Here is a 26,628-nt window from a genome sequence, read left to right as displayed (position 1 = left end):
TCTCTAAATCTGTATGAAATCACAATGTAATTTCAAATTAACATCTGCCAACTTAACATTTTCATAACAGATCAGGAACATTGTTACAGCAACCGTCAAAAATTAACTTTAATTTTTAATGAAGTCACACTGTAGCCCTACATAGTTTTCATGTCCATTTCATCCTACAAGAGATTTTTCTTAATACCCCAGTAAGCTTTAAATTACAAGCACTGTCAAATTGTATCAGCCAATGTGTGTTTCATGTGTTTTTTTCCAACTCTATTTGTTTTGATTAAAAAATTGAGTATTCACAGATAATAATGATCTTTCAAGATTTATTTTCTTAGATTGCTTCAACATTATGTTGAACTCTGCTGGACGGCATTAAGTAAAACAATTCCTCCCAACTTTACTATTTCTTCCATTTATCAAACAGAAAAATAGATTGAGTTTTGAGTTTGTGCAGTTCATCAAGGAGTACCAAGCACCATGAGGTAGAGAAAGGCTAAAAACACAGGGACGAAGAAATGGAGAATGCACTAGCAGAAATATACTTAGGTTTCTGAAAATGCCAAATACTTCAGCAGTATTTGATAAGGACATATTAAACAAACTGTGGAATATATATCAACCTTAACAACTTACAACTACAGAAGTATGCAGGGCTAGAACAAGGCAAGAACATGATGAATGAAAAAGGGATTATGGGCGTCATCCTGATTTTGGCGGTCGGAACTACCCGACTGCCAAAGCCGCAGGGGGAAGGCAGCCATCATACTGGCTGCCTCCCCCCAGTCGTATTACGATGTTTCCACCGGGCTGACTGGAGGGAACATCGTATTACGACATTCCCGCCTACAGTTTTGGTCTCGGCTCCCTCAAGGGAGCCGAGACCAATACTGTAGTACTACAGCACCCTTGGAATGAGCACTTTCATTCCGAGGGTGCTGGCAGGCCCCTCCCCCCACAACATGGTTGTGGGCAGTGCAGGGACCCTCCCAGTGGCCTCCAGTACAGCTTTTACGCCAGCCTTGCCATGGCGGCTGACCCGCTATGGAAAGGCTGGCAGAAAGAGGACTCGCGCTCAGCACAGCAGTGCTGAACTTGATTCCGGACGGGCTGATGGCGGTCTGACTCATGTTCCTGGCAGGTGCACCAGTCCGACTGCCAGGGTCGTAATGTGGCAGTCAGACCACCTGAATTGTGGCAGTCCGACCGCCACCGTGGTATTGGTGGTTCTAAGACCACCAATGTCGTAATAAAGCCCTATGCATTTTGAATTAGCATTCACCTAGACAATCCCTATTTGTCTGTATTTGGAGTGCAGATCCTCCACCATCCCCAGGTGCCCCTCCCATCACAAATGACCTGAGCTGAATAGACAGCGCCATAATCCGTGCCGGGACAGAAAGCAACTCATCATTCCAAACTGGTCAGATCTCAGACTTACACTAGCCAGCCAATTAAAAATTAAGAAAATCTTTCAACACCATCAAACAGAAGTTGCGAGCAATGAACTTCGAATCATTGCTCAAGTTTCCAGATAGAGTAAAAGTCTTCCATAATTCTTGTTTTTATTTGATCTGGCCAGAGGTGGTTTTGGACTGGGTGGCGAAGAAAAAAAAGATCTAAAGTGTGAATCGAATGGAGGTTTCCCACTGAGGGATTTAGTTCCTGAACAACATCTGGCAAGGGTGGGAGATTTGAACAGTGTAAGTTAACCTCATGGAGGTGTTCATATAAAGATGTTCCAACCTAACCCATCTGAATGTTGTGTGTGAAATGGGATTGCTCTATGCAGTGGTTAGGGTCTTGAGACCCTCTACCTAAACTGTGTCAACTATGCCCAAGTTGCTGTGTAGAGCATTGGAGCTTTTGTCCTTCAAATGAAACCTAAATGGTTGTGTGTCAGCCATTCTAGTGTACTGTTTTAGAATCTTCTGCTTCTCAAGCCTGGTGTATTGTTTCTTTCTTTTTTTGGTCCTCAGTCACCAACTGAGGAGGGGGTTGTTTCAAAGAGGTTTTGCTCTTCTATTTCTCGGTGTGCCAAGGACCGCCTGTCTTGCCTCAATTTCCACCTTCCTTCAGTTCTACTGCCTACTTCAAGAGCAGACCATTGCTTCCGGCAGGTCGTGTAATCATTGGACCAGACAAGTTATATAGGAATAGATCTGCCTCGCTACTGATTCAACCATCTTTTCAATGGATTCCAAAACCTATTTTTCTTATTAACTTCAAGAATACAATTTAGAATTATATAATAATGAGTCCTTCCACTCTATAAAAAGAGGGGGGGGGGGGGGGGGGGGGGGGGGAGGGGGAAGACTGATCCACTTCTTACAAATCTCTCTCCTGGCCAGCAACAACATATAAAATAATAGTTTTACTTAATCTCTCTTACTCGCCGGTGAATCATACAAACACCCAAAAATTACTGTCAGAGTGCTTACCTCAAAGTATATTTGTAAAATCTCCCTTATTGCTTCACCAACCTTGTCCGAAAATGTTCCTAACTGGGGACATTCCACAAACATAAGGAGATCATTGGTGGCCATCAACCCGCATTTTGTACAACTAACCATTGAATCCTGCTTCATTCTGGAAAGTCTTGCTGGTGACCAAAAAAACTCTATGGACTGTAAACAAATAATTTCTCCTTAGAGCAACGGGTTTAACTGTATTATATAAAAGAGACATGGATACTTGCCATAACTTCTTCAACTGAGCTCCTGGTAATTGTCTCCTCCAAATTTCTTCCGGGAGGGTGAATTCACCCTCCGCACTCTCCGTTATCACCCAATACCATCTTGCCACTTCTTTCTTTAAAGGGGCTGATGTATGAAGTTGATCCTCCAGATCGCTTGAACCCCCCAGCTCCTCCTTCACACTTTTCACCCAACTTGTTATCTGGAGGTATTTAAACTTAAGGGAGTTTACCCCCTGTCTCCCTATTCAGATTTTCATATGACCGTATTTCTCCGTTGTAAAAAAAATGGTTTCATTCTACAAGGCCTGCCTCCTTCAAAGGGGAGGCTAAGATGTCATTAGTCCAGCATGGAGAGCCTGGCAAATCCCAGACGGGAGCATTCCCACTGTAGTATGGCAGATTTGTGGCCCTCCCCACCTCAGCACCATGAATCTCACTTTCTTGAAAAGTTTTTGGTCTCCAAATTTATATAAATAAGTGACTGCCCTCCACCATTTATTTCTGTCATCACTTTAAATATCTTCCCCAACTACGAACAACCAGGCTCGTTCAGCAACTCCTTTGTATTTTTTAAAAGGAAGGCCCGTGCATAACTTTGCACGTCTGGAAAGGCCAGCCCCCCCTCTTTCTCTTTTTTTTCTCCTCAACTTTTTCCAGGCAATGCAAACATCCTTTGAAGCCCAATTAAAGCTACTAATTTTCCCCTGAAGCATCTTTAACCATTCCTTATTAAACATTAACGGGACTGAATTGAAAAGGAATGTAAACTTGGGTAGAATTGCCATCTTGATTAAGTTCAGCCGTCCCACAATGGTAAGAGGGAGATTTATCCAACTCTTCATTAGCTGGCCTGTGACCTTCAGTAGGCTCATAAAGTTTGTTTCAGCCAACTTGTTTATATTATGTGTTATAGTGATTGCCAGATATTTCACCTCCTTTTTAGTTGCCATCCTACCCACATCCATGTTCCAAGTCATAACCTCAGTTTTTTCCTCATTAACCTCATCTCCTGAAATCTTCCCAAATTCCATTATCGCTTCTTCCAGGGCTGGTCTTGCTTAACTTAAAATTAGCTGTATAGATTAATAAGTCATCCGCGTATAAAGCAACCTTTTTTGATAGACTTTACATGTAAATGGGGTTATTCTCTGCTCACTTCTAAGTCAGCATGCCAGGGGCTCAATATACAGATCAAAGAGTAATGGGGAAAGAGGACATCCCTGTCTTGTTCCTCTTTCAATCTTAAACAAGGGGGTTAGGGAGACGTTCACCACTCTTGCGCCTGGGTCCTGAAAAATCTTTTGTAGCACCTTAGTGAACTTTCCACCCAGGTTACACCTTTGACAAAGAGTAATTAAGTAGCCCCAGTTAACCCTGTCAAAAGACTTTGTGGACTCAACCATTACCGTTGCCAATGGGGCTTTGCATGTGCAGGCGAGATCAATTATCCCCACCAGACCCTGTGTCAGCTCATGCATCTGTCTTCCTTTTAAGAATCCTTTCTGGTCTGTGTGTATGAGCTTTCCAACTACTTCCCGTAGCCTTTCTGCCAAAATGTTAGCAAAGATTTTATAGTCACAATTGAGAAGTGATTTCGGACAGTAATAATCACCCTTTTTTGGATCTTTACCCAGCTTTAAAATTATCGTAATAATAGTTTCCTTCCACGACGGAGGGAGCATACCACCGTCTAAGATGTCATTACATAGCTCCGCAAAATATTTCTCTATGGTACTCCCCAAGGCTCTATACACTTCCATGGGTAGCCCATCCGGGCATGGAGCTTTACCCAATTCACCTGCTTTTAAGGTTTGCTCCACTTCCCTCACCTTAATCGTATCATTAGTTATTGATTTTCTTCCTCATTTAGCGACGCTAGGCCTAGCTTACCTACCCACACCTTAACTGAGTCTGGTGGTACCGCTAAGTCTTCTGTATACAACTCCTTAAAGAACCTAAAAGAGCTTTACCCTACCTCCTTCCAACTTCTCTTCACCTATCCAGAGTACTTATCTCTAATTTCTGTCACCCTATTTCTAACTAATTCAGTTTTCATTTCCCAGGCCAGCATCGTACCACAATTCTCTTCATAGTCAAAGTGCGCCCTCCTATTAACCTCATATCTCAGCCTAGTCCATCTCTCTATTACTGCGGCAAAATCCTGTAAAACCAGTATAAAAGCAAAATCGTATACCCGTAACCTACCTACTACCCACCTCCCTGATTTATCTGTTAGACAGACCTCAAAATAAATATTGGGGTGATTCTTAATTAGAATGGCCACCCCTTGCTACCTCCTGCATTATCAGAGCTTACTACCTATTGTAACCAGTTTTTTACTTAAATACATCCAGACATTCCTGCTGAGAAAAGTGTGTTTCCCGTAAAACCAAAATATCTGCAGGGGCATCTTTTATATACTGCACATGCCTCCTTTGCCTGCTCTTTACACGTAAACCATTAACATTCCAAGACAGGAAGTTCAAGACCTTATCTATCATCGTTCTTATTCACATCCAAACCTATACTGATTCCAGCTTTCTTCTCCCTCATATTCCACATTTCTAAGGACCAATTTTCTATTAATTTATTCATTTTGTTTTCTTTTCTCCTTATGCACCCCACCCTGTGCCCCCCACACCCAGTGTGGCCCCCCTCCCCAACCCATCCCACCTCTGACTACCCAGGGGGAAAAAAAACATGACTCTCCAAACCAGGCATCGACACCTGGGGGGAGGGGACCTGCCGGACTTGCTTCAAACATTACTTATCTTCTAGCAAACTGACTGTGGGCTAATAGAGAGGACCCGTGCAGAACCAGCAGCCATCTCTAAACTCCTGATTAATTCATCCACCTCACTACAATCTCTAAAGTTATACATTTTGTTATTTGCCATCACTCTTAGGGATGCCAGGAACCTTAATTGGGCGGTTTCCCCCAATTTCTTTAATGAATCACAATTATTTTCCCCATCTCCCATTGCTTGTTTAGTGTTACACTTGCAAGATCTGATATAATTTCAAAAGGTACCGCCACCCACCAAAAGCGGTTTCTTTTTTTTAGTGCTGCCACTAAAACCCGTTCTTTAATCGCATAAGTTTGAAAACCAACCAAAATCTTCCTGGATTTATCCCTGGTGGGTGGCATTTTTGCCGGAACCCTACGTACTCTTTGAATGTCTTTTGTAATGTAAGCACTAAGCTCATCGGGTAAGACCACTGTTTTAATTAAACGAACGACAAAACCTTTCAATTCGTCCCCTTCCTAACCCTCCGGTTTCTCAGAAATCGCAAATTGTTCCTCCTTTGATTATTTTCCATGGATTCCAACTTGGCCATAACTTCCAACTCTCTTATTTTGATACTTTGAATCATTTCCTTATTTTCCACCACTGCGGTCTTCAGATCTCCTACTTCCTCCTCTAAAGTGTCCGTCCGCCCTGCCAACTCGTACATTTTCTTACCAAGATCTCCACAGAGGTTTCGGATTTCTAGCTGAGTGGTATTTGAAGTCTCAAACCCACCCTTCACTTCCGTTGATAACACTCTCTACATCTCTGTAACTGAGCGACTGGCATCAACTTTGGAGTTTCTCCTCCAGGACTCCTTCTCCCTTGTTGGTTTCCCTCTCTTTTCGATGTCCCCACCTTGACCATCCTGTAACCCCTGCTGCTCTGGCCCTGAATCTGAAAAGGTATTTTGTATTTGCAGCAAGATCAATATAGTTGTCTGACGATTTATCTACCAGGTCAGGTAATACAGGGATCGGGACTGGTTCATCATTATGAGAGCTCCCATTTTCTAGATCCCCTTGAGCATGTTGGACAGGGTGGATTAACAAACTTTCTCTCATCGTAGCTTCGTCAGGAGCCCTGTCCTGGCTACCACACTGGGCCATTCCTTCCCCCTCTTTTCATTACTTACTGCCACTATCACTGCGTTTCTACCACTTCTTAAAGAGTAGGCAGGGACTTTTTTTTTTACTAACTTTCCCAAATGCCCCCTCCCCTCCTCTTCCCAGCTTATCTAGCTTGTCCCGACTCTCCTCCAAAGCACGATTAATGTCTAAAGATCTATGAACAACTCCAGGGGGCACCGCAGTATCAGGCAAAAAAAATACACATCCCCCAACTTACTTCGGTGCCCTTGCTCCTCCTCTCGGCCTTGAAGTCTTTCTGTGTAAGGAGAGTAATGAGTGTCCACACCCCCACCTAACCTGCAGCTTCCTGTGCTGGCTCTGCCAGCTCTCACACTTCTTCCCCGGAACGGAATCTGAGCCGCTGCTTCCCTTCCGTGTTGCAGATCCGCAGCAGCCCTGGTCCACAGCGAGACTCACCCAGCTCCTCAGCACTTCCCCTCCTGCGTGTCTCCACCTCGGTTTTCCGCCGCACGTTACAACTCCGAAGCCCTAATTCGCCAGGAGTAAGTCGCTACAAAAACCTCATAGCGCGAGTCCGTCTAAGCCCCCCCGCAGTCAGCTCCTTAGCCGGCTGTCATGTTTTCCCTGCGGTATTGTGGTAGATTGTTTCTGATCTAAGTTCTAATGAAAACATCCCACCTTGGTTTCTTTTTTTTCTGTAATTATAGTTCAACTAGTATGTTCCTATTAACCACAATAGTTAGTTCCAAAATCTAATTAGTCAAAGCAATAGTTGATAAGTTTCTCATTTTGAACTATAAAGGGTACAGGCTTATCATACACTGTATCTAATTCATTGCAGCTGGAGAGGCTGAGATTTGATACACACTGTTGATCCTGGTTGGTGTACAGCAGTGGTTCCCAACCTTTTGACTTCTGTGGACTCCCACTATCATTACTGGAACCCGAGGACCCCCACTGAATTATTATTGGAATTCAGGGACCCCCGATTGAGTCATTACAGAAAGCTGGGGACCTAATCTGCTAATATTATTTAATTTTCTAAGCAGTCGCGGACCCCCTGAGGAGGCTTTGCCGACCCCCAGGGGTCCCCGGACCACAGGTTGGGAACCTCTGGTGTACAGGATTCTGCCCTTCATGTGTTTTGTTTTTACACACAGAAAACAGTAAGAAAAAAGGTGGAAGTAGTAGTAAACTGTTTCTAAAAACATCTGAAAACCTGAACACTTCGGAAGTCAAAAAGGTATTTTTCAGCTGTCAGATATCACACTGGAGGAAACTTTGTAGAGAGACAGAAAGCCACTTGTAGAAAAGCCAGTGTTTAAAATGACATTCTGCACCAAATGTGTTGACTGACCCTTCAAAAGGAGCAGCTTTTAAGATAGTTTATTTTTCTATATGCATCTGTCACCCCTTTTTCAGCTCTTTGTACACACACCTCCATTACTGAAAGCGCACCTACTGTTAAAAATCATTTATAATGCACATAATTGTGAAAAGTGTTTGCTGTGGCTGAGTTGGATATTGTGGATTTTAAGAATTAGAAAGTACTAGACAATATTTACCACAAGATTATTAGACTGAACGTCACAGGAAATGTATTTATAATTCATGATTGAATTCACTATACACCATTTAAGTTGCGACTTGGATTATCTTCTTCATAACTCCTTTTTTACATTAAGTATTTATGTGATTAACAAAAAGTTAACTATTTTTTTCATGCTTTTAGATAAAAATATTAGAATAGAGTTGATTCTTATAATTGCAGGTTGAGAATGGTTTGGCATATTGCTCCCCAGAATTGTACAAAGCAGCAACATATGTTGCTGTATGGTATGGTCACAGGAAAAATAACTTCAAACTTCATAATGCAGAGGTAAAATAGAACTCAAGGGGCCAGTAAAAATATTTTACATAGTTTAGAAGTTAAAACAGCAAAGCAACACTGTTTCACTTCATACTGTTGTAGCAGTATAATACTTTAATGCAAAACGCAAGCATTCCATCTCTCACACCTCTTCCTCCCTATACAAACCTAGCCCGAGTGGCCCAAGACAAAATAAGACAAATACTGTGGTCACGAATACATGACCCCCCCACCCACCCAATACCCCTCTTGATAGGATACAGTAGGCTTTTCAGTTCTCTGCTACTCTATAAATTAAAGCATCATGGATATAAACCATTTTCAACTACACTCGCTTGTGGGGGTTGTACTTTTCCCTGATGGGACCACCTGGCCTGGCGATCACAGCTGCTGCAGTGGGTGGGGGTTAACAAGAGGGCCATGCTCCTCACCAACAGATAGGGTTGTTGGTCTGAGCTCTTTCAACATTGTAGAGTCGCATGGGCTGCCCACATGTCTTTAAGCAAAGGAGTATTTTAAAGAGGACGAAGACACCCCTGCTGATAACTCCTTATTAAGTGAACCCTCCTCCCCCCACACAGTAAAAAGAAGAGGGGTGAAGCAACAAATAAAAATAAATTCTGGCCAATAAAATGGCAAATGCAGATTTGGTAGTTTCACAAGGCAAACCTATATGCAGTAAAATATGCACAAGGGTTGAGAGAATGCAAAAAAATATTTTAACACCCTTATATGATTATTTGAACATAATTGAGGTCAATCTGGAAAGTTTAATTAAGTCCAGGGAGGTCCCCCCTGCCCGCTTCAGTATCTCAGAACTCACACACAAACTGTGTCAACGATGAGGAGGGGACCACACCCGCTATAGTTTCCCTTTCCTCACACTTAAATGCTGCTAACACGGAGGAAGGGTCAAATACAGGGAATGAAAGACCTCAGGGCACAATGTGCTCAAATGTGAAGGAGGTACAGAGAGGACCTAGGCCTGCCTTACAGACAAAGGCAAGGGGTGGGGGGAGTCTGCGAGGAAACAACTTGATCAAACCCACGAAGCTGCTAATTTAGCTAATATGGGCTCAAGTAAAAAAAAGGGGTTTGGAGACACATTGGTAGGGTAGGCTGTGTGACTAGGCTACATCTCCTGTCTAATTCGATCCCCTTAATGGCAATGTTGGTGGGAGTGCCACCCTTGAAAGAGGGAATAGTGGAGACAACCGGGGAGTTAATGCGCAAAGTTTAATACTAATGTGATAATGTGTTAGATAAAGGTCTTGCCTGTTCCCTCATATAAGTATGGATAGAAGAGTGGGCTGGGTGGGGAGTAAGGAGAAAAGCATCACATAGGATTTTATGCAAACTAGAATTCTCAGAGATAAATGCATTGCTGAGATTCAGATTGTTCCACTGTCATTTGTTATTCCCCCAAACTTTGTTCACTCTAGAATGCAGAATTTAATTCCATATCGTACAGGGCCAGAAACGCAGAGAGTTGCATACCCTAGGCCACTCCCACTAATGAACAGAATAGGGCTAGAAATGCGAGGAGCTGCATACCCTGGGCCACTCCCTCAAAATTAATAGATTTGAACCCTGCTAGATTGTAATGACTGACTGCACACTCCCCTTTCATTCCTGTGGAGACTCGTGTTGGGAGTACCCAGAGGCAAAGGGCTAGTGTGATGCAGGATGCCCACAGGTGGGGTTCAATGGTGAAACTACCTAGTTGGAACTTTGCAGGGTTGAACAGCAAAAAAGGATGGAGAGGTGGTTAAAGCTAGCCCAGGGCAGCATATACTAGCGATGCAAGGAACTTGGGTGGCTGACAATTCCTTCCTCCATCTGGATGGGTTCTCCTCTTTCAGTCCAGCCGTACCCTCAAACTGAGGTAGAGCAAAAAGGGGGTTACTGACTTTATTCTCTTTGAAAGTACTCCCTGCCAAGTAGAGACAGGGTCTAGATGTCTTTTGGCTGTACAGCTGGTTTTGAACTCAGCCCTAATTTTTTACAATGTGTTCATGCGGGGAGACAACTGAACATTTATCTCATTTAAAATGCTTCTTGGAAGAGTATGATGTACGTCAAACAACCCTCTACTTTGTGATTATCCACGGTGACTTTAATGTCCATTTCTGTCCCCGACCTTATTTTAACTATGATAAATTTAGTTATGAAGGGGGTATTAGAACTCACGTTGAGCACTCAGCACAAGGGAGGCATTGGAAGATCTTTTAGCTGGAAGTAATTTGCACCGTGTGGGGCAGGTGATTGGGGGCGATGCTATTCCATAATTTAGGAGGAGTGATAGTCAGGTGGTTATTGACTTTATTTTTGTATCTGCTCCATTGGACCATCAAGTTCTGCAGATGAAGATTTAACACTTTAGTGACCACAATCCCCTTTTCTTGGAAATTGAATGGGAGCTGGAGGAGGGGGTTGTTTCTGGACCGAGGAATTTCAAAATCGGACTAGGCAGGGAGGCTTTAGTGCAGTAAAGTGGTCCTGGAATCATTTATGGGAAATCTTTTAGTGATGAAGTAACAAGAGATCAATGTTTGATTGGATGAGGGCACTCGAGAAGATGAGGTAGTGAATGCTTGGCTTTGTCTGCAGGTCAGGAAAACCTTACAATCATGGAGAAAGTGATTGGATTGGAGGGGGAGAAATGGTTTGATTAAAAAATGTGAATCCAATAAAATCTGAATACTACCCTTAAAACAAAATTCAAAAGATAAGAGTAGGGTAAAGGAGTGCAGGAAGGCCTAAACATTAGTAAGAGAAGCTTGAAGAACGGAAATCAGAAATTAGGCTGGCTTAGAACAATCTACTGCAGATAAGTACTATAAACAACAGGGCTAAGTTCTGGGAGATAGTGAACAGGCCAGTGTTAATAGGGGCCAGGACTGAAGTCACAGACTGTCCTATCCCACTTGACATTGGGGTCAGGCATTATCATTTCATGTATGGTAATACTGTGGCAGAGGGTCTTAATTCCATCCAGGTACTCTGTAGGGAACATTTTTCTTTATTGATCGAGGAAAGAAGGTCTATGGTTCGATTGTATCCATGTCAAGTAATAAAGCGCCTAGTCCAGATGGGGTCCGTGCAGATTTGTATAAGGCAGACCATTCATTTTGGACAGAAATAAATACTTACTCAGGTATTTACTGTTATTGGGTCTCCTGGCCTCATACTGAACTGGTTGGTTTCGACTACAATCCAGATTTTTAAAAAGGGGATAAGAGCTGAGCCCCAATGTTATCAGCCAATTTTGCAGATAGACTCTGCAGTGAAAATTGTTCAGAAGGTTGTTTTAGCGAGATTGAACGAGGGGTTGGAGCACAATCACATCCTATCTAGCCTTCAGTATGGGTTTAGGACAGGTAAAGGGACCATTGACCAATGCATTGATCTTCAACTGATTATTGGAAAGTACACACTAGCCAAGAGATGTAAAATATTTTTGGCATTTATGGACCTCACATTAGCTTTCAATAGAATGAACAGATTGAAACTTTGAGGGCAGCTGAGAAATTTGTGTATTGACATAAATATAGTAAACTTCTCAAATGGAGCTTCACCAGGATTCATGGGCAGGTGCAACGTATAACACTGATGGCAGTCTTACAGATCCAGTAAGAGATCAAAAGGGGTGAGGCCAGGGTGCATTTTAGCCACTCTACTGTTTACCCTTTACAGTAACAACTTGGGACCCACTTTAAGTGCTGCTTGTAAGGACATTTCCTGGGTTGGCCCCCGCTTCATCCCTGCACTTATGTTTGCAGATGATGCTTTGTTGATGGCGAGGACGCCAGTGGGTCTTCAGCAATTGCTGGATGCGTTTATTCATTTTATGGGGGATTTGGATCTGAGCACAAATTATTCTAAGTCACACACAATGGTGGTGCGGTCAGGAGGGAAAGTGTGAAATCCATTTATGGGGAGAGATACAGAATTGACCAGAGTAATGACCTTCCCTTATCTGGGGGTTCTTTTTGAGGAGTAGGGGTCCTGGGTACCACAAAGAATGGTCAAGAGGAACATCTTACCCAGATCTGTTGTGACAACTTTTGATTTTGCAAAAAGCCCGAGGACAACACCAGTTCAGGCCCTGGTGAAGGTGTACTAAGCTAAATGTATTCCAATGGTGACCTATGGGTGTGATGTCTGGGTCACAAGTATACCAGAGAACTACAGATAGTGGAAAATAGTTTTCTGCATAGACCGTTAGCAGTTTCCCAGGGAGTCCCCCTCTTACATGTTACATGAAAAAATTTGTATGGGTTACATTACGGACCTTGTGGCTCTGGCCCCTGTAATCAGATGGATTACGATATGGGGGAATCCTGATTTAGAACTCAACCAGGCAATGACAGAGGACTGTTTGTCTTTAGAAGGTGCAAACCACACTGCATGGCTCACTTATATAAAGACCGTTCAATGTACCCGGGGACGTCAGGAGCTTTTTCATTTTTTTTTTTTTTTTTTTTTTTAACAAACCTAAGGCCATTGTCAAGGAAGACCTAAAGGGCTTTAAGAAACTTTTTTCAAATACAAATTGGCAGAGAGAGAGAGGCAAGAGAAAGTGCAAAATGACATGCTGATAAAAACTTGTACCTCCGTAGAGCCTTATCTCAAGATAGTCCTTAATGCACAGCATCAGGCAATGTTTAGGTTTAAAAGAATACACTGACTTCTGGCCTTTCCTAATGGTTACTGCAGAGTAAAGGAGCTGGGCCCCCGTTCATGCGATAACTTCGCCACAGGATAGTGTGAGAAAGTAGCCTCTTTCTAGCATGGTTACCCCCACTTTTGGCCTGTTTGTGAGTGTGTCAGTGTGTTTTTACTGTGTCACTGGGATCCTGCCAGCCAGGACACCAGTGCTCATAGTGAAAACCCTATTTGTCAGTGTGTTTTGCCTGTCTCACTGGGATCCTGCTAGTTAGAACCCCAGTGCTCATAGTTTGTGGCCTAATGTGTGTGTTGTCAGTAGTGCTTAACTGTGTCACTGAGGCTCTGTTAACCAGAACCTCAGTGCTTATGCTCTCTCTGCTTCCAAATTAGTCACTATAGGCTAGTGACTTCATTTACCATTTCCAATTGGCCCCCCTTGAAAGACCCTAGTATCTAGTATCTAGTACCTAGGTACCCAGGGTTCCAGGAGATCCTCATGGGCTGCAGCATTTCTTTTGCCACCCATAAGGAGCTCAGAAAACCCTTTCACAGGACTGCCACTGCAGCCGCCGTGAAATAGTGCACACACTATTTCAATTTTCACTGCACTTAAGTAACTTAAAAGTCACCTATATGTCGAACCTTCATTTACTGAAGGCTAGGTGCAAAGTTACTAAGTGTGAGGGCACCCTTGCACTAGTAAAGGTGCCCCCACGCTGTACAGGGCCAATTCCGTGGACTTTGTGACTGCAGGGACGCCATTACACGCGTGCACTACATATAGGTCAATACCTATATGTAGCTTCACAATGGTAACTCCGAATATTGCCATGTAAGGTGTCAAGGTCATGGAATTGTCCCCCCCATTCCAAATATGGTATTGGGGAGACAATTCCATGCATCCTGGGGTCTCCTCTATGGACCCCCAGTACTGCCAAACTAACTCTCTGAGGCTTGCACTGCAGTTACAGCTGCTGCCACGTCACAGACCGGGTTCTGCTCTCCTGGGGTCTGAGCAGCTGAGTCCCAGAAAGGCAGAACAAAGCATTTCCTTTGGGAGGAGGATGTTACACCCTCTCCCTTTGGAAATAGGTGTTAAAGGCTTGTGAGGGGTAGCCTCCCAGAGCCTCTGGAAATGCTTTGAAGGACACAGATGCTGCCCTCCTTGCAAAAACCAGTCTACACCGGTTCAGGGACCCCCAGTCCCTGCTCTGGAGCGAAACTGGACAAAGGAAAGGGGAGTGACCACTCCCCAGTCCATCACCACCCCAAGGGTGGTGCCCAGAGCTCCTCCAGTGTGTCCCAGACTTCAGCCATCTTGTTTTCCAAGGTGTGGGGGCACTCTGGAGGCCTCTGAGTGGCCAGTGCCATCAGGTGACGTCAGAGACCCAGGTGCATACCTGGCTAGGTAGCCAATACCCCTCTCAGAGCTATTTAGGGCCTGTGGGTTCCTCTTCAGATTCTGCTTGCAAGTTTCCATCAGGAATCCTCTACAACCACTGCTTCATCATCTGACCTCGGATCAACCGCAGACTGCTGCAGGAACTGCTGTAACTGCAACAAAGTATCCAGAAGGGCTACTTCGACTCTGCAACTTCAGCTCCAGCAAGCAACTGCAACAGTTTCCATGGTATGCACGCTCTAGGGACTCCCCGTCTTCACCCTGCACCAGAAGGACCGAAGAAATCTCCTGCGAGTGACGGAGTCACTTCCCTGCTCCAGCAGGCACCTTCTACGACGACAACCGGTTCTCTTGGACTCCTCTCCTGGTGACGAGCGTGCTCCTTGGAACACAGGTGGTGGACCCCTTCGACAGACTGTCCTAAGGTCCTGCTGTCCAACTAAGAGCTTGTCATCCCCCCTTGCGACAGTACCCCTGTGCACCGCATCATCTTCACCTCCTGAGGCCTCTGTGCACTATTTGCAAGAAACCTTGGTGCACAACCTGGCCCAGGTCCCCAGCACTCTATCCTGCGACGCTCAACTCGCTGAGTTGTTCACCGGCAGCGTGGGACCTCCTTTTGCAGTGCTGCAGCAATCACAATTTGAACCTTCTTTGTCCCGGTGTCCTGGGACCTCCGTGGGTGCTGCCTGGTCATCTGTGGGTTCCCTCCAGTGTTGGGAGCCCCCTCTGCCTCCTCAGTCCCAGTTGAGGCCCAGGCAGCGCCATTTTGACGCAAACCGCAGCAATGCTTGAACCAAGGCTTGTTGGACGAATCAAGCGCTGCAACACGTCTGCATCCAACATCGCCACATGGGACATCCTTTGTACCCCCCCACCCCCCAGGAACCCGCAGCCATCTTCTTTGGTGCTCTTCTGCAGACTTCTTCCAACCAAAAAATCCTCTTTTGCACCATCTTCTAGTTGGCATGGGCTCCTGTCCTTCCTGGAATCTTCTGCGACTTGGTCTCCTCTCTTCACAGGTCTTCAGGTCCAGGAATCCACCATTTGTTGCTGGCAGTCTTGCTTGGTTCTTGCAATGAATCTAATCATGACTTGTAGTGTGTCCTAAGGAAACTTGCACTACTTTACTTCTACCTTCCTGGGCTCTGGGGTGAGGTATTTTTCTACTCTCCCAGCGATTCACTACACACTACACTTGTATAGGGGGGAATTTGTGATTCGCATCCCACTTTCTTAGTATATGGTTTGTGTTGACCCTAGACCTATTTCTTCCTATTGCATTCTATGGTATTTGTTTATTGTTTGCACTATCCTAGGACTTTTTACTTACCTGATTTTGGTGTCTAGTGTATACACTGTGTATAATACTTACCTCCAGAAGGAGTATTGCCTCTAAGATATTTTTGGCCTTGGGTGACTAAAATAAACTACTTTTATTTTTGGTAACACTGAGTATTGTCTTTTATTGTGTATAAGTACTGTGTAACTATAATGGTATTGCAGGAGCTTTGCATGTCTCCTAGTTCAGCCTAAGCTGCTCTGCTACAGCTACCTCTATCATCCTAAGCTGCTAGAACACTACTACATTTTATAATAAGGGATAACTGGACCTGGTATAAGATGAAAGTACCCAAGGTACCCACTACAAACCAGGCCAGCGCCCTACAGATAGTTTACATTTTATATTTTTTTTTGTGGTCATTACGGTACCTTAGGACAACAGTTTATAGTTCCACTGCTAAAAGGGCAACATTTTGTGCAAGTTAAACCTACCCTCAAATATTTTCAGGGCCACCGTTATGTCATGGAGTGGCAAACGAAAAAGCTATAGGGCTATAAAGGATTTTTTCTTTATGTGAAAATGGTTTCAATGTGCATGATGCATGCTAGAGTCACTTATTCTTTGTACATTTTTATTAATTTTTGTGTACTTTTATTTTTTTAGGGATTTATGTGAGTGTATAACTGTGGTATTTTAATGTTTTTATGATTTTTATATTGCTGGGTGTTTTTGCACTTCAATGGCTTTAATTAGTCAGACAAAGCAGTTCTTCTTCTTCTTCTTCTTTATGTTCAACTTAATATTTAGCACAGGAAAATGAAAAAGGTCTAAATATGCTCTGAATTGTTCCCAAAGCTAGCATATTTTTAATAAGGCTAATGTTCATGCTCTTTATTAACACAATTATTGAATGGCGAGATCTCTTTTGCAAATATGACACAGTAATGTGTGGGTTTTATTTAGTTTAGTTTAGTTTACTGCATTTATAGAGCGCATGGCTACCTGGAGGCTTCCCAGTGTTAAAACAGAACCACTAAACTAGGAAGTGCCTACACGGAGAATAGTAACTTGTTAAATTACCTGCGAAAGGAGGATTGCGGGTGCTTTTGACAAAGTTACAGAGGGAGTGAATTCCAGAAGTAGGCAGCTTTGAAAGCAAAGGAACTGCCTCCCCTTTTTGCTTTCTTAACACGAGGAGTGTTAATTAGCAGGGCAGAAGAGGATCGGAGTGCCCTCTGAGTGGTATAAAATGTTATAATTTACCTAAGAAATGGCAGACCCTTATTATCAAGGGCTTTGTGTGCCATGCACATGGCTTTAAAATGAATAAGTTGCTCTATAGGAAGCCAGTGAAGCGAGGACAGTGCTGGTTTAGCAGAAAGATATCTGGGAATGTTCATAAGCAGACGGGCAGCGGCATTCTGTGCAACCTGCAATCTCTTTTAGCCGGGGAGCCCAGGAAAAGAGAATTTCCATAATCTAGACGAGATAATATAAGGGCCTGAATTCTTTGGTCAAGAATGGAAGAACTTTGAAATCTTTCTGATAGTTCTTAGTAGGCCAAAACAGGTTGCGGCAAACTTTTTGTAGTGGCAATCCATCTTAAGACAGGGGTCTAACCAGAAACTAAGCTCTTTAGATTCTCTTTAGGCGGGGGGAGATCTTTTAACTCTTCCAGTGACAGGGCCGGGGAATTGAGGAGAGAGAAATTCCCAACTAACATTACTTCTGATTTATCATCATTGAGTTTGGAGTTGGCCTTCCATCTGACTACATGTGAAAGACAGGAGGATAAATTAGCCTGTTCTGGGTTGACATTGGTGGAAAGAGAGACTATCAACTGAGTATTGTCAGCATATGATACCAAGGAAGGATCGTAAGATTCCACAATGTTGGGCAAAGGGAACATATAAATGTTAAAAAGAGTGGGACTCAACGAAGAGCCTTGTGGAACTCCACAAGTAAGGGAAAACGTGTTAGAAAAAAAAACGGTCAAGAACTTGGAAGGTCCTATCTCTCAGAAAGGAAGAGCACCAATTGAAAGTGGCCCCTTCAATTCCTGCCAGTGATATTCTTTGAAGTAATATATTATAGTCTACCATATCAAATGCAGCGCTTAGGGCCAGTAAGATGATGGCTGCGTATCCACCTGTGTCCAATCGTTGACGAGTGTCTTCTGTAAAGGCCAAAAGAGCAGATTCAGTTCTGTGTTGTGGTCTGAAGCCCATTTGCGTGGGATGGAGAAGTTTATTACTTTCGAGAAAACCTGTCAGTTGGTTATGGACATGTTTTTCAATTATCTTAGATGCTAGAGGGAGGAGAGCAATAGGTCTGTAATTACTGAAAAGGGCTGCATCGAGTCTGTTTTTTTATTGTAGGGGTTTAACAACCGCATGTTTCCAGTATTGCGGAATAAGGTCAGATGTCAGAGAGAGGTGTAGGATATAAGTTAATACAGGCACAATGATATCCAAGGCCAGAGCTAGGGGGGAGTGAGATCTAAAGGAGATCCAGATTTTATTGTAGAAAGGTAATTTGTTACTAAGTTTTCCGTCAATGGTTGAAAAGCTGAGAGTATAGCTCTAGGAAACTGGGAGTTGTCCTGTATTCACAAGTCTGCCTCACAACAGGGGTTAAAAGAAAAAGTTGAGTGAATATCAAGGATTTTCTTTTGGAAAAAACACATGCCAGATTATTACTATGTTCTATGGAGGCTTCCAATGGATTGTCCAAGGAAGGGTCCAGGGTCATTTCCTTAAAAATCAGAAAGATCTCTTTCAGAGAATTAGCGGACTGTTCAATCCTGGAGGTATAGAAAGCTGCCTGTGCCAATTTAATTTCCATATGGAAACATCTGATCGCCTTTCTATATTGTAGCATGAAGGTGTCATCATAGTTCCTCCTCCACTTCCTTTCGAGCTGCTTACACTTCTTTTTTAATTGAAGCAGTTGAGGAGTGAACCATGGTGTCTTCTTTCGCCCAGTGCTTCTAAAAACAGTCTTGGTCGGCAGTATGGTATCTAGGGAGGAGGAAATCCACATATTAAATTTCACTCAGAGCCATGACAGGTGGGGTGGGGTGGGGTGGGGTGGGAGAGATGTAAGGTGGCCGACCAATCCCTATGGTTCAGTTTTGACCATTGACGATAGGTCAACTTTTTGGGCAGTTGGCGAGTAGGGGCACAGGGAAAAGGGAGCGTAAGTGAAATTAAATAATGATCAGACCAAATCAAAGGGAGAGGGACCTGAGGTGATAAGTTTGGAAGGTGGCTGAACACCAGATCGATGCTGTGGCCTTTGATATGAGTGGGACCATTAATCAGCTGCGTCAAGTCTAATGCTGCCACACTAGAAAGGAGAGATTTGGCAGATATGCCACTTGCCTCATCAACATGAATACTGAAGTCACCAAGAATGGTAAAGTTGGAATTTCTACAGGCTATATCTGCCACTAGTTCCGGTAAAGCCTGTAGGAACCTCCCGTAAGGGCCAGGAGGATGATAGATCAGTAACCCAGAGAGGATGAACGTGGCATTAATGGCTAAAGAGAAAGACAAACTTTCGCAATCAGGAATGGCAAAAGGTTGGGTGAAGCATTTGATTGAATTCTTATAAATAATGGTGATCCCCACACCCTTAAAGTGAGGTCTATAAGGAATGCTACAAGCAAAGAAATAAAGACTCTCGACAATTAAAAATGTTAAAAACCAACAAAGTGGTCCATAGCATCAGCAAAATACCTTAATTTAGGGGTTTGTCTGAATTAAAGCTGGCTTCAGCTGCTACTAAAACAACATTGATCAGCTAGTGCCAAATAAAATGCATTTTCTTGGAAGTGTGTACAGGGAGTGCAGAATTATTAGGCAAATGAGTATTTTGACCACATCATCCTCTTTATGCATGTTGTCTTACTCCAAGCTGTATAGGCTCGAAAGCCTACTACCAATTAAGCATATTAGGTGATGTGCATCTCTGTAATGAGAAGGGGTGTGGTCTAATGACATCAACACCCTATATCAGGTGTGCATAATTATTAGGCAACTTCCTTTCCTTTGGCAAAATGGGTCAAAAGAAGGACTTGACAGGCTCAGAAAAGTCAAAAATAGTGAGATACCTTGCAGAGGGATGCAGCACTCTTAAAATTGCAAAGCTTCTGAAGCGTGATCATCGAACAATCAAGCGTTTCATTCAAAATAGTCAACAGGGTCGCAAGAAGCGTGTGGAAAAACCAAGGCGCAAAATAACTGCCCATGAACTGAGAAAAGTCAAGCGTGCAGCTGCCACAATGCCACTTGCCACCAGTTTGGCCATATTTCAGAGCTGCAACATCACTGGAGTGCCCAAAAGCACAAGGTGTGCAATACTCAGAGACATGGCCAAGGTAAGAAAGGCTGAAAGACGACCACCACTGAACAAGACACACAAGCTGAAACGTCAAGACTGGGCCAAGAAATATCTCAAGACTGATTTTTCTAAGGTTTTATGGACTGATGAAATGAGAGTGAGTCTTGATGGGCCAGATGGATGGGCCCGTGGCTGGATTGGTAAAGGGCAGAGAGCTCCAGTCCGACTCAGACGCCAGCAAGGTGGAGGTGGAGTACTGGTTTGGGCTGGTATCATCAAAGATGAGCTTGTGGGGCCTTTTCGGGTTGAGGATGGAGTCAAGCTCAACTCCCAGTTCCTGGAAGACACCTTCTTCAAGCAGTGGTACAGGAAGAAGTCTGCATCCTTCAAGAAAAACATGATTTTCATGCAGGACAATGCTCCATCACACGCGTCCAAGTACTACACAGCGTGGCTGGCAAGAAAGGGTATAAAAGAAGGAAATCTAATGACATGGCCTCCTTGTTCACCTGATCTGAACCCCATTGAGAACCTGTGGTCCATCATCAAATGTGAGATTTACAAGGAGGGAAAACAGTACACCTCTCTGAACAGTGTCTGGGAGGCTGTGGTTGCTGCTGCACGCAATGTTGATGGTGAACAGATCAAAACACTGACAGAATCCATGGATGGCAGGCTTTTGAGTGTCCTTGCAAAGAAAGGTGGCTATATTGGTCACTGATTTGTTTTGTTTTTGAATGTCAGAAATGTATATTTGTGAATGTTGAGATGTTATATTGGTTTCACTGGTAATAATAAATAATTGAAATGGGTATATATTTTTTTTTGTTAAGTTGCCTAATAATTATGCACAGTGATAGTCACCTGCACACACAGATATCCCCCTAACATAGCTAAAACTAAAAACAAACTAAAAACTACTTCCAAAAATATTCAGCTTTGATATTAATGAGTTTTTTGGGTTCATTGAGAACATGGTTGTTGTTCAATAATAAAATTAATCCTCAAAAATACAACTTGCCTAATAATTCTGCACTCCCTGTATATGTTCAGTTACAATTGATATCACTGAATATCATGACAGAGATTACATTTTATGCACATAGTTGGAATAAGGATGAAAAAAAGATTGAGCACCAGACTGCCACACAAAGAATAAAGTATAATAATATATTTAAAGTGTACAGATAACAATATTACAGGGTCATCAAAACTAAAAAGAAAACCCTCTAACCTTTGCTGTTCAATTTGAGTTTTTTGTGATCTCAAATAAGTATAATTATCACCTGCTAAATTATCATATTTATATGAAAAAGTAGTTCACTTCATAGTAGACAACCTCAAAATGAATTCAAGAGGGCTTTCTGATACCCACCTGGGTGTTACCCCCACTGACATAGAGTACAGTTGGGTTCTGTGCTCTTGTGATCAATCGTCCCATCTCAATATGGCCAATGCAGTGGTTCACCCCGATGAGTGGCTTACTCCACAGTTGGGCAACTGTGCGGGCTACAATCGCAACAGTGAGCAATGGTGCCCCCATTCCTGGACCTGTGAAATAAATGTTTGAGTTCAGATTTCATGCAAGTACACTTCACACTGTAAACAGAGACACTACATGCTACCACCGAAAAATATCTTTGTCCTCTTGGGGGCATTTGTGATATTACAGTACACAGCTTACACAGTTTCCAACCAGAAGCATCTCTTCATTAACAGAACAGTAAAAATTATTTCATACAAGCGAATCCTTCTCACCTTTGAAGTATTGTATGACAACTGCAATTTTCTCACGTTTCCCAAACTGTGGGTCAGACTCACTGGTCGAACACAAAACGACTTTTGGTGGGTAAGGAAAGTATGAGCAAGAAGTAACAATGCCTTTAAGTTCTCTGTTTATCTTGTCACATTTGTGGGTGCTTCAAAGACAGAGGTAAAATGTCATGCTATGTCTTCAGACATATTGCTGCCTTTTTTTTTTAACATGTGATTGAAGGTTACTTCTCTTTCTTCGACAGAAAGGTGAGAGGAGTTTTTATTTCGAATTATGTGACAGTCTTGCTGGAGTATAGGAAGAGTGAAAGAAATAGGTTGTATGATGTCGGCTTTTTTGGAACACACAATAAAATTTGAATACCTGTAAATAAACTGCATGAATTTAGTAGCTGGGAAAGCAAAAAAAAAAAATAAAAAAGCAGCACATTTTTAGGTACTGCCTGTGACAGTACATGTGCTGCATGTACTCCTTTAAAAGAGATATTGTATATATAACTAGAGGATTGCAGCATACCTATTGTTTAACATTCGTTGGCTTTATTGTCACTCCTATATGCTACCTTCTGATTGGCCAATGCATGCTGCTTTAACTTCCTCTTTTTTTTGTTTTCTTTTTTTGCTTGAGGCATGGACCAAGAACCGATTTCTTCAGCTAGATTGATGTCCTTCCGCTGATCATGCTGTGATTAGAGCATTACTTTTAACTTTTCTTCTTTCCTTTTTGAATCTCTTGCCATTTGCAACTATGTTTTACTATGCCACACACACTTCAAATAGGCCATTTTCTCCTCTAAAATTGATGTTTATTGTGGCAGAGGTTATACGCTTCTAAATGTATTTTCACTAAGACATGGAAACTGCCTCAATTGCTTTTTTTACACAATTGGATTTTCAAATGTCTTTTTCTTTTTCACACCAAGGGAGAGTAACTGATTACAGGAAGCTAGTTCTCTATATAGTGTACCAAAATGAGGTGCACTGTGCAGAGAGTCCAGGTATCACCAATTAGTGTACTGGGCTTGCTTTAACAATCCCAAATTGCTCTACTTGTGGTAGACTGACTAAGCAGCCTTAGGCTTATCAGAGGGGAGTGCTGGGTATTTGTTGCACTAATAAATGGTATACTCTCAATTTAGAACAAGCATTTGCAATGCAATGGGTCTTGCATTTGCTCGAGTTAGAGTTATTAGTGTTGTAAACTCCTAACCGGACTTTCTGATCAGATAAACTAAAAATGGAAAGTAAAACAGTTTCACATAATGAGCTGACGGCCACCATGAGCCTGAAGGAGACACACAAAATTAAACAGAAGTTAGCTCGCAGTCAAAAGTATTGGCAAAAGTGCAATTATCCATGTAACAGGTTCGATGTCATGCACAGCGCTTGACTACTGCCCAACAAGATTGCGCTGCGTAGGAAATAAAAAGGAAAAGTAGTCCAGAAGCCATGCAGAAAGCACAGAGCCTCGTATGTTTTCAGTACTTTACCAGTGCTCTCGAGGAGAGATAAACACCGAAAAAGGCATGACCTATGCATGCCTTTCACTAATGAAATCAAGCGAATTTTAAAAGGCAAGCCCACAAACCAACCAAACTGATGGGCATGACATGGGCGTGGTTAAAAGCCCACAGAGAGATTACAACAGCGGCCAGAGAGCTTCCGCGCTTGACCCTAAAAATAACACTTTTATATACATTTAAACACCAAAATCTATAAAATCAGGTAAGCACTTTGAGATGGCAGTTTTTCAAATTATAGAAAATACAGCTGTCAGATCTTTGGCATGAGCCCTGAACATGGTAATGTTATCCTATGGGGAGAACGTACATTGCATAGAGTCACTTGTAAATGACTTACAGGTCTGTTCTTCTAGACTTAACGCAAGTAGAGGCCAAGGTCCTAGGAAGCACCAACAGTCTGAATTTACCTACCCTGGGATGACTCTGTGCAAAGGTGCTTTCAGCAGTGGTAGCCTTGGACGCTACACACTAAAGTCAATCGTGAAAAGTACCAGTAGGAAAGAGGTTGTGCAAGCGGGGACTGGGTGATTAGTCAGTCAGAATCCAAAGGGGGGCTTGTGAGGGTCTCTGGACCACAGAGACAGTCGACTTCCTTGAGTTTGAGCTGATGAGCTCAGGTGTAGAGGTGTTTTGTCTGGCAGGGTCGGTGAGTTAGAGTCTCTCACGGTTCTTGGTGCACCTGCAGAAGGGAAAGAAACACAGCAAGAGGACTTCTGGCATTGAGCTGGCCTCTCTCCATGTCCCTCAACATGCAGATAAGTTTTGGCAGTAGTGGTGTTCCGGGTGAACACCATCAAGCCTTAGTGCTTGCAACTTAGGTGGGGTACCCTGGATAATGGTGCAGGGAGGCTCTGGGAAGGCTAAGGGTCTCGAAGACTGGATGGGTCAATGGGGCTGCACTCCTGGACACTCTGGATCCTCTTCCTGGCAAGATCTTTCCTCAGTGGACCCGATGATCAGCAAAATGGGGAACCCCAACAGTCAAGGTTGGTGCCTGCTAGGGCAGGGAAGTGGCTCCTCCACTGCAAGGGCGATGCTGGCTGGTTGGCAAAGTCCTGGCAGGCCTCCGAGGCCTTTGGAGGATGCACAGCTGCAGGACGAGTTAGGTCTTTGCAAATGTCAGGACAGGCGTAGGAAGGCAGAGTTTGGCACCAAAGTCCACAGCTGGTCCACAGTTCTTGTGCGGGTCACCTCTTTGCCTTTCTTGTTGTAGTCAGACAAATCGTAGTTCCTGGTGTCAGCGGGCCACCTAAATACTGAATTTAGGGGCATGTAGGCTAGTAGCCAAAGGGCTGCTTACCCCTGGGGTGACTACATCCACTTAAGACCACTTCCTGTGGCGACTGGGTATAACCCTGTCCCAGAGTTCCTTGTTCCTAGTTGCACCAAACACAAGATGGTGGAGCCCTTCTTTCGTAGAGCACATTAGGCAGTGTGACTAGCCAGAAGGTGCAACACATCTACTGCACAGCCAACTTCCCGGCTGTCCTGGTGACAAGTGGGCCTCAATGCGGGGGATGGCAACACCCAGGTGTGGGGAAGCAGGGGTTGCATACCAAAAGAGACAGGGCATTTGAGTCCCTGGCCTTGGTACGCTGGTCTGCTAGTGATCCTGCTGGAGTGGGATTACAAAACACCCCTCACCGGAGCAGGCTTTGATTTTGGCTTCTGAGAGCGTGGGCTTTCATCTCCCGGGGATCAGAAACCGCTCTGTGGTGGCAGGCTGGTCGAGATCAGTCAGCCAACACACTCAGAGACTAGTGGCGTTCAGGGGCTCCTCCTAGGTGCTGTAGGAAGTTGGCCCTTTATGTGGTATGTGAATACCGTGTAAAAGGTCCAGGGTTTCCCCCAGTGAGTGGACAGGGCTTGCTATGCAATCCCAAAGTGTTTTATGTAGGGGCTCTGTGGTCCAACAGCCTTACGTTTAACACAGAGGAGTGCAAGACCTCTACAAATACACACAATAAGTATATGTATGAGACACACAAACTCAAAAAGGAGATCCACACTAATTGATAAAAATAGCAAGTATCTTTATATATGTTTAGGGATCAGAGAACAATCTTTCAGGTAAGTATGTTTTTAAATAGGAAATCTTTTCACTTTAAAAAGTGGACACAGTGCAATTTCTGAGGTCTGCAATGTTATCCTATGGGAGGAAAAACAAGTTCTGCAAACAGGTAGAGTATAGCGACTTGCAAGACGAATTTCCAGCAGTTAAGGTGAGTAGTGGGCAAGGCCCAAGGTGGCACCAGCAGTACATCCTCAGCGGCACGGGGCAGCCAGGTGCAGAGTGCAAAATAGCATTGGGTGCCCAATACAATCCAATGGGGATCAGACACTGCGAAAAGAAGCTGCAGGCTCTGGCCAGGAGGCCAGTCCAGCTGACCCAACAGTGGGTCTCAGGCAGGCACCTTTGGTCCTCTTGTCCACGGCTCAGGGGCGACGGGTGCAGAGGTGTCCTTAGGTGTTGGGTTTTCTTTACCGAGTGGTAGCAGTGGATGGGGACTGCATGCAGCCTGGAGGGGTGAAACCACGATGGACAGACTCTGGAGGGCTGGGGAACCTGGTTGGTGCCAGGAGTCCACTTTACCCCAGGTCAGAGACGACAGGTGCAGTGGTGACTTCAAGTGTTAGATTTTGATGGATCTAGAGGCTTCTCAGTCCCTTCTGTTGGAGTTTGATGGAGAACAAGTCCGCTGCTTGCAGGAGGTGTTGAGTCTTTTTCAAAGGCAGGTAGTCCTCCCAGGATTCTGGAGTCACAGCTGCAGGGCAAGTCTCCTTTGGTGCAGATTTTGACGAAGGAGGTACACAGACCGGCGGGGTGGGCACCAGGTCAGCTCCATCTTTTGTCTTCTGCTGTCGCTGCTCTTCGGTGTCCTTGGTCTTCTTAGGTCATCAGGATCTCATTCTCTGGTGCCAGGGGATTCCCCCCCCCCCCCCCCCAAGTACTCAATTTAATGGTGCCAGGGGTGTGTAGGATAGTACATAACCCTTTCCTGTGGAAAGTGGGCATAACCCCATCCCAGAATTCCTTCACATGCCATCTTAAAGATGGCTACCTCTGAAAAATTGTGTTCACCTCCGCTTAGCTCACCTTAGGGCATGTACTAGCCTGCAGGTGGCACGTCTACCTGATTAGCTAATTTTCCTACCTGTCCATGTGCTAAGTGGGCTCTGGACAGGTGGGG

At 43.9% G+C, this 26,628-nt stretch overlaps 1 protein-coding gene across 5 annotated transcripts in view; it reads right to left on the bottom strand.

Annotated features, from left to right (window-relative positions):
* The window catches only part of OSGEP (O-sialoglycoprotein endopeptidase), a 457,196-nt gene that overhangs the window by 374,155 nt on the left and 56,413 nt on the right, over positions 1-26,628 (bottom strand). For all 5 annotated transcript variants that reach the window (XM_069234950.1, XM_069234949.1, XM_069234948.1 and 2 more), the window contains one exon: positions 21,517-21,692. In XM_069234950.1, coding sequence (XP_069091051.1) covers positions 21,517-21,692 — 176 coding nt within the window. The remainder of the gene's footprint in view (positions 1-21,516; positions 21,693-26,628) is intronic.

This window comes from Pleurodeles waltl, chromosome 5, assembly GCF_031143425.1.
Source record: "Pleurodeles waltl isolate 20211129_DDA chromosome 5, aPleWal1.hap1.20221129, whole genome shotgun sequence".
Lineage (NCBI taxonomy): Eukaryota > Metazoa > Chordata > Amphibia > Caudata > Salamandridae > Pleurodeles > Pleurodeles waltl.
This window is presented reverse-complemented; position numbering and strand designations above follow the sequence as displayed.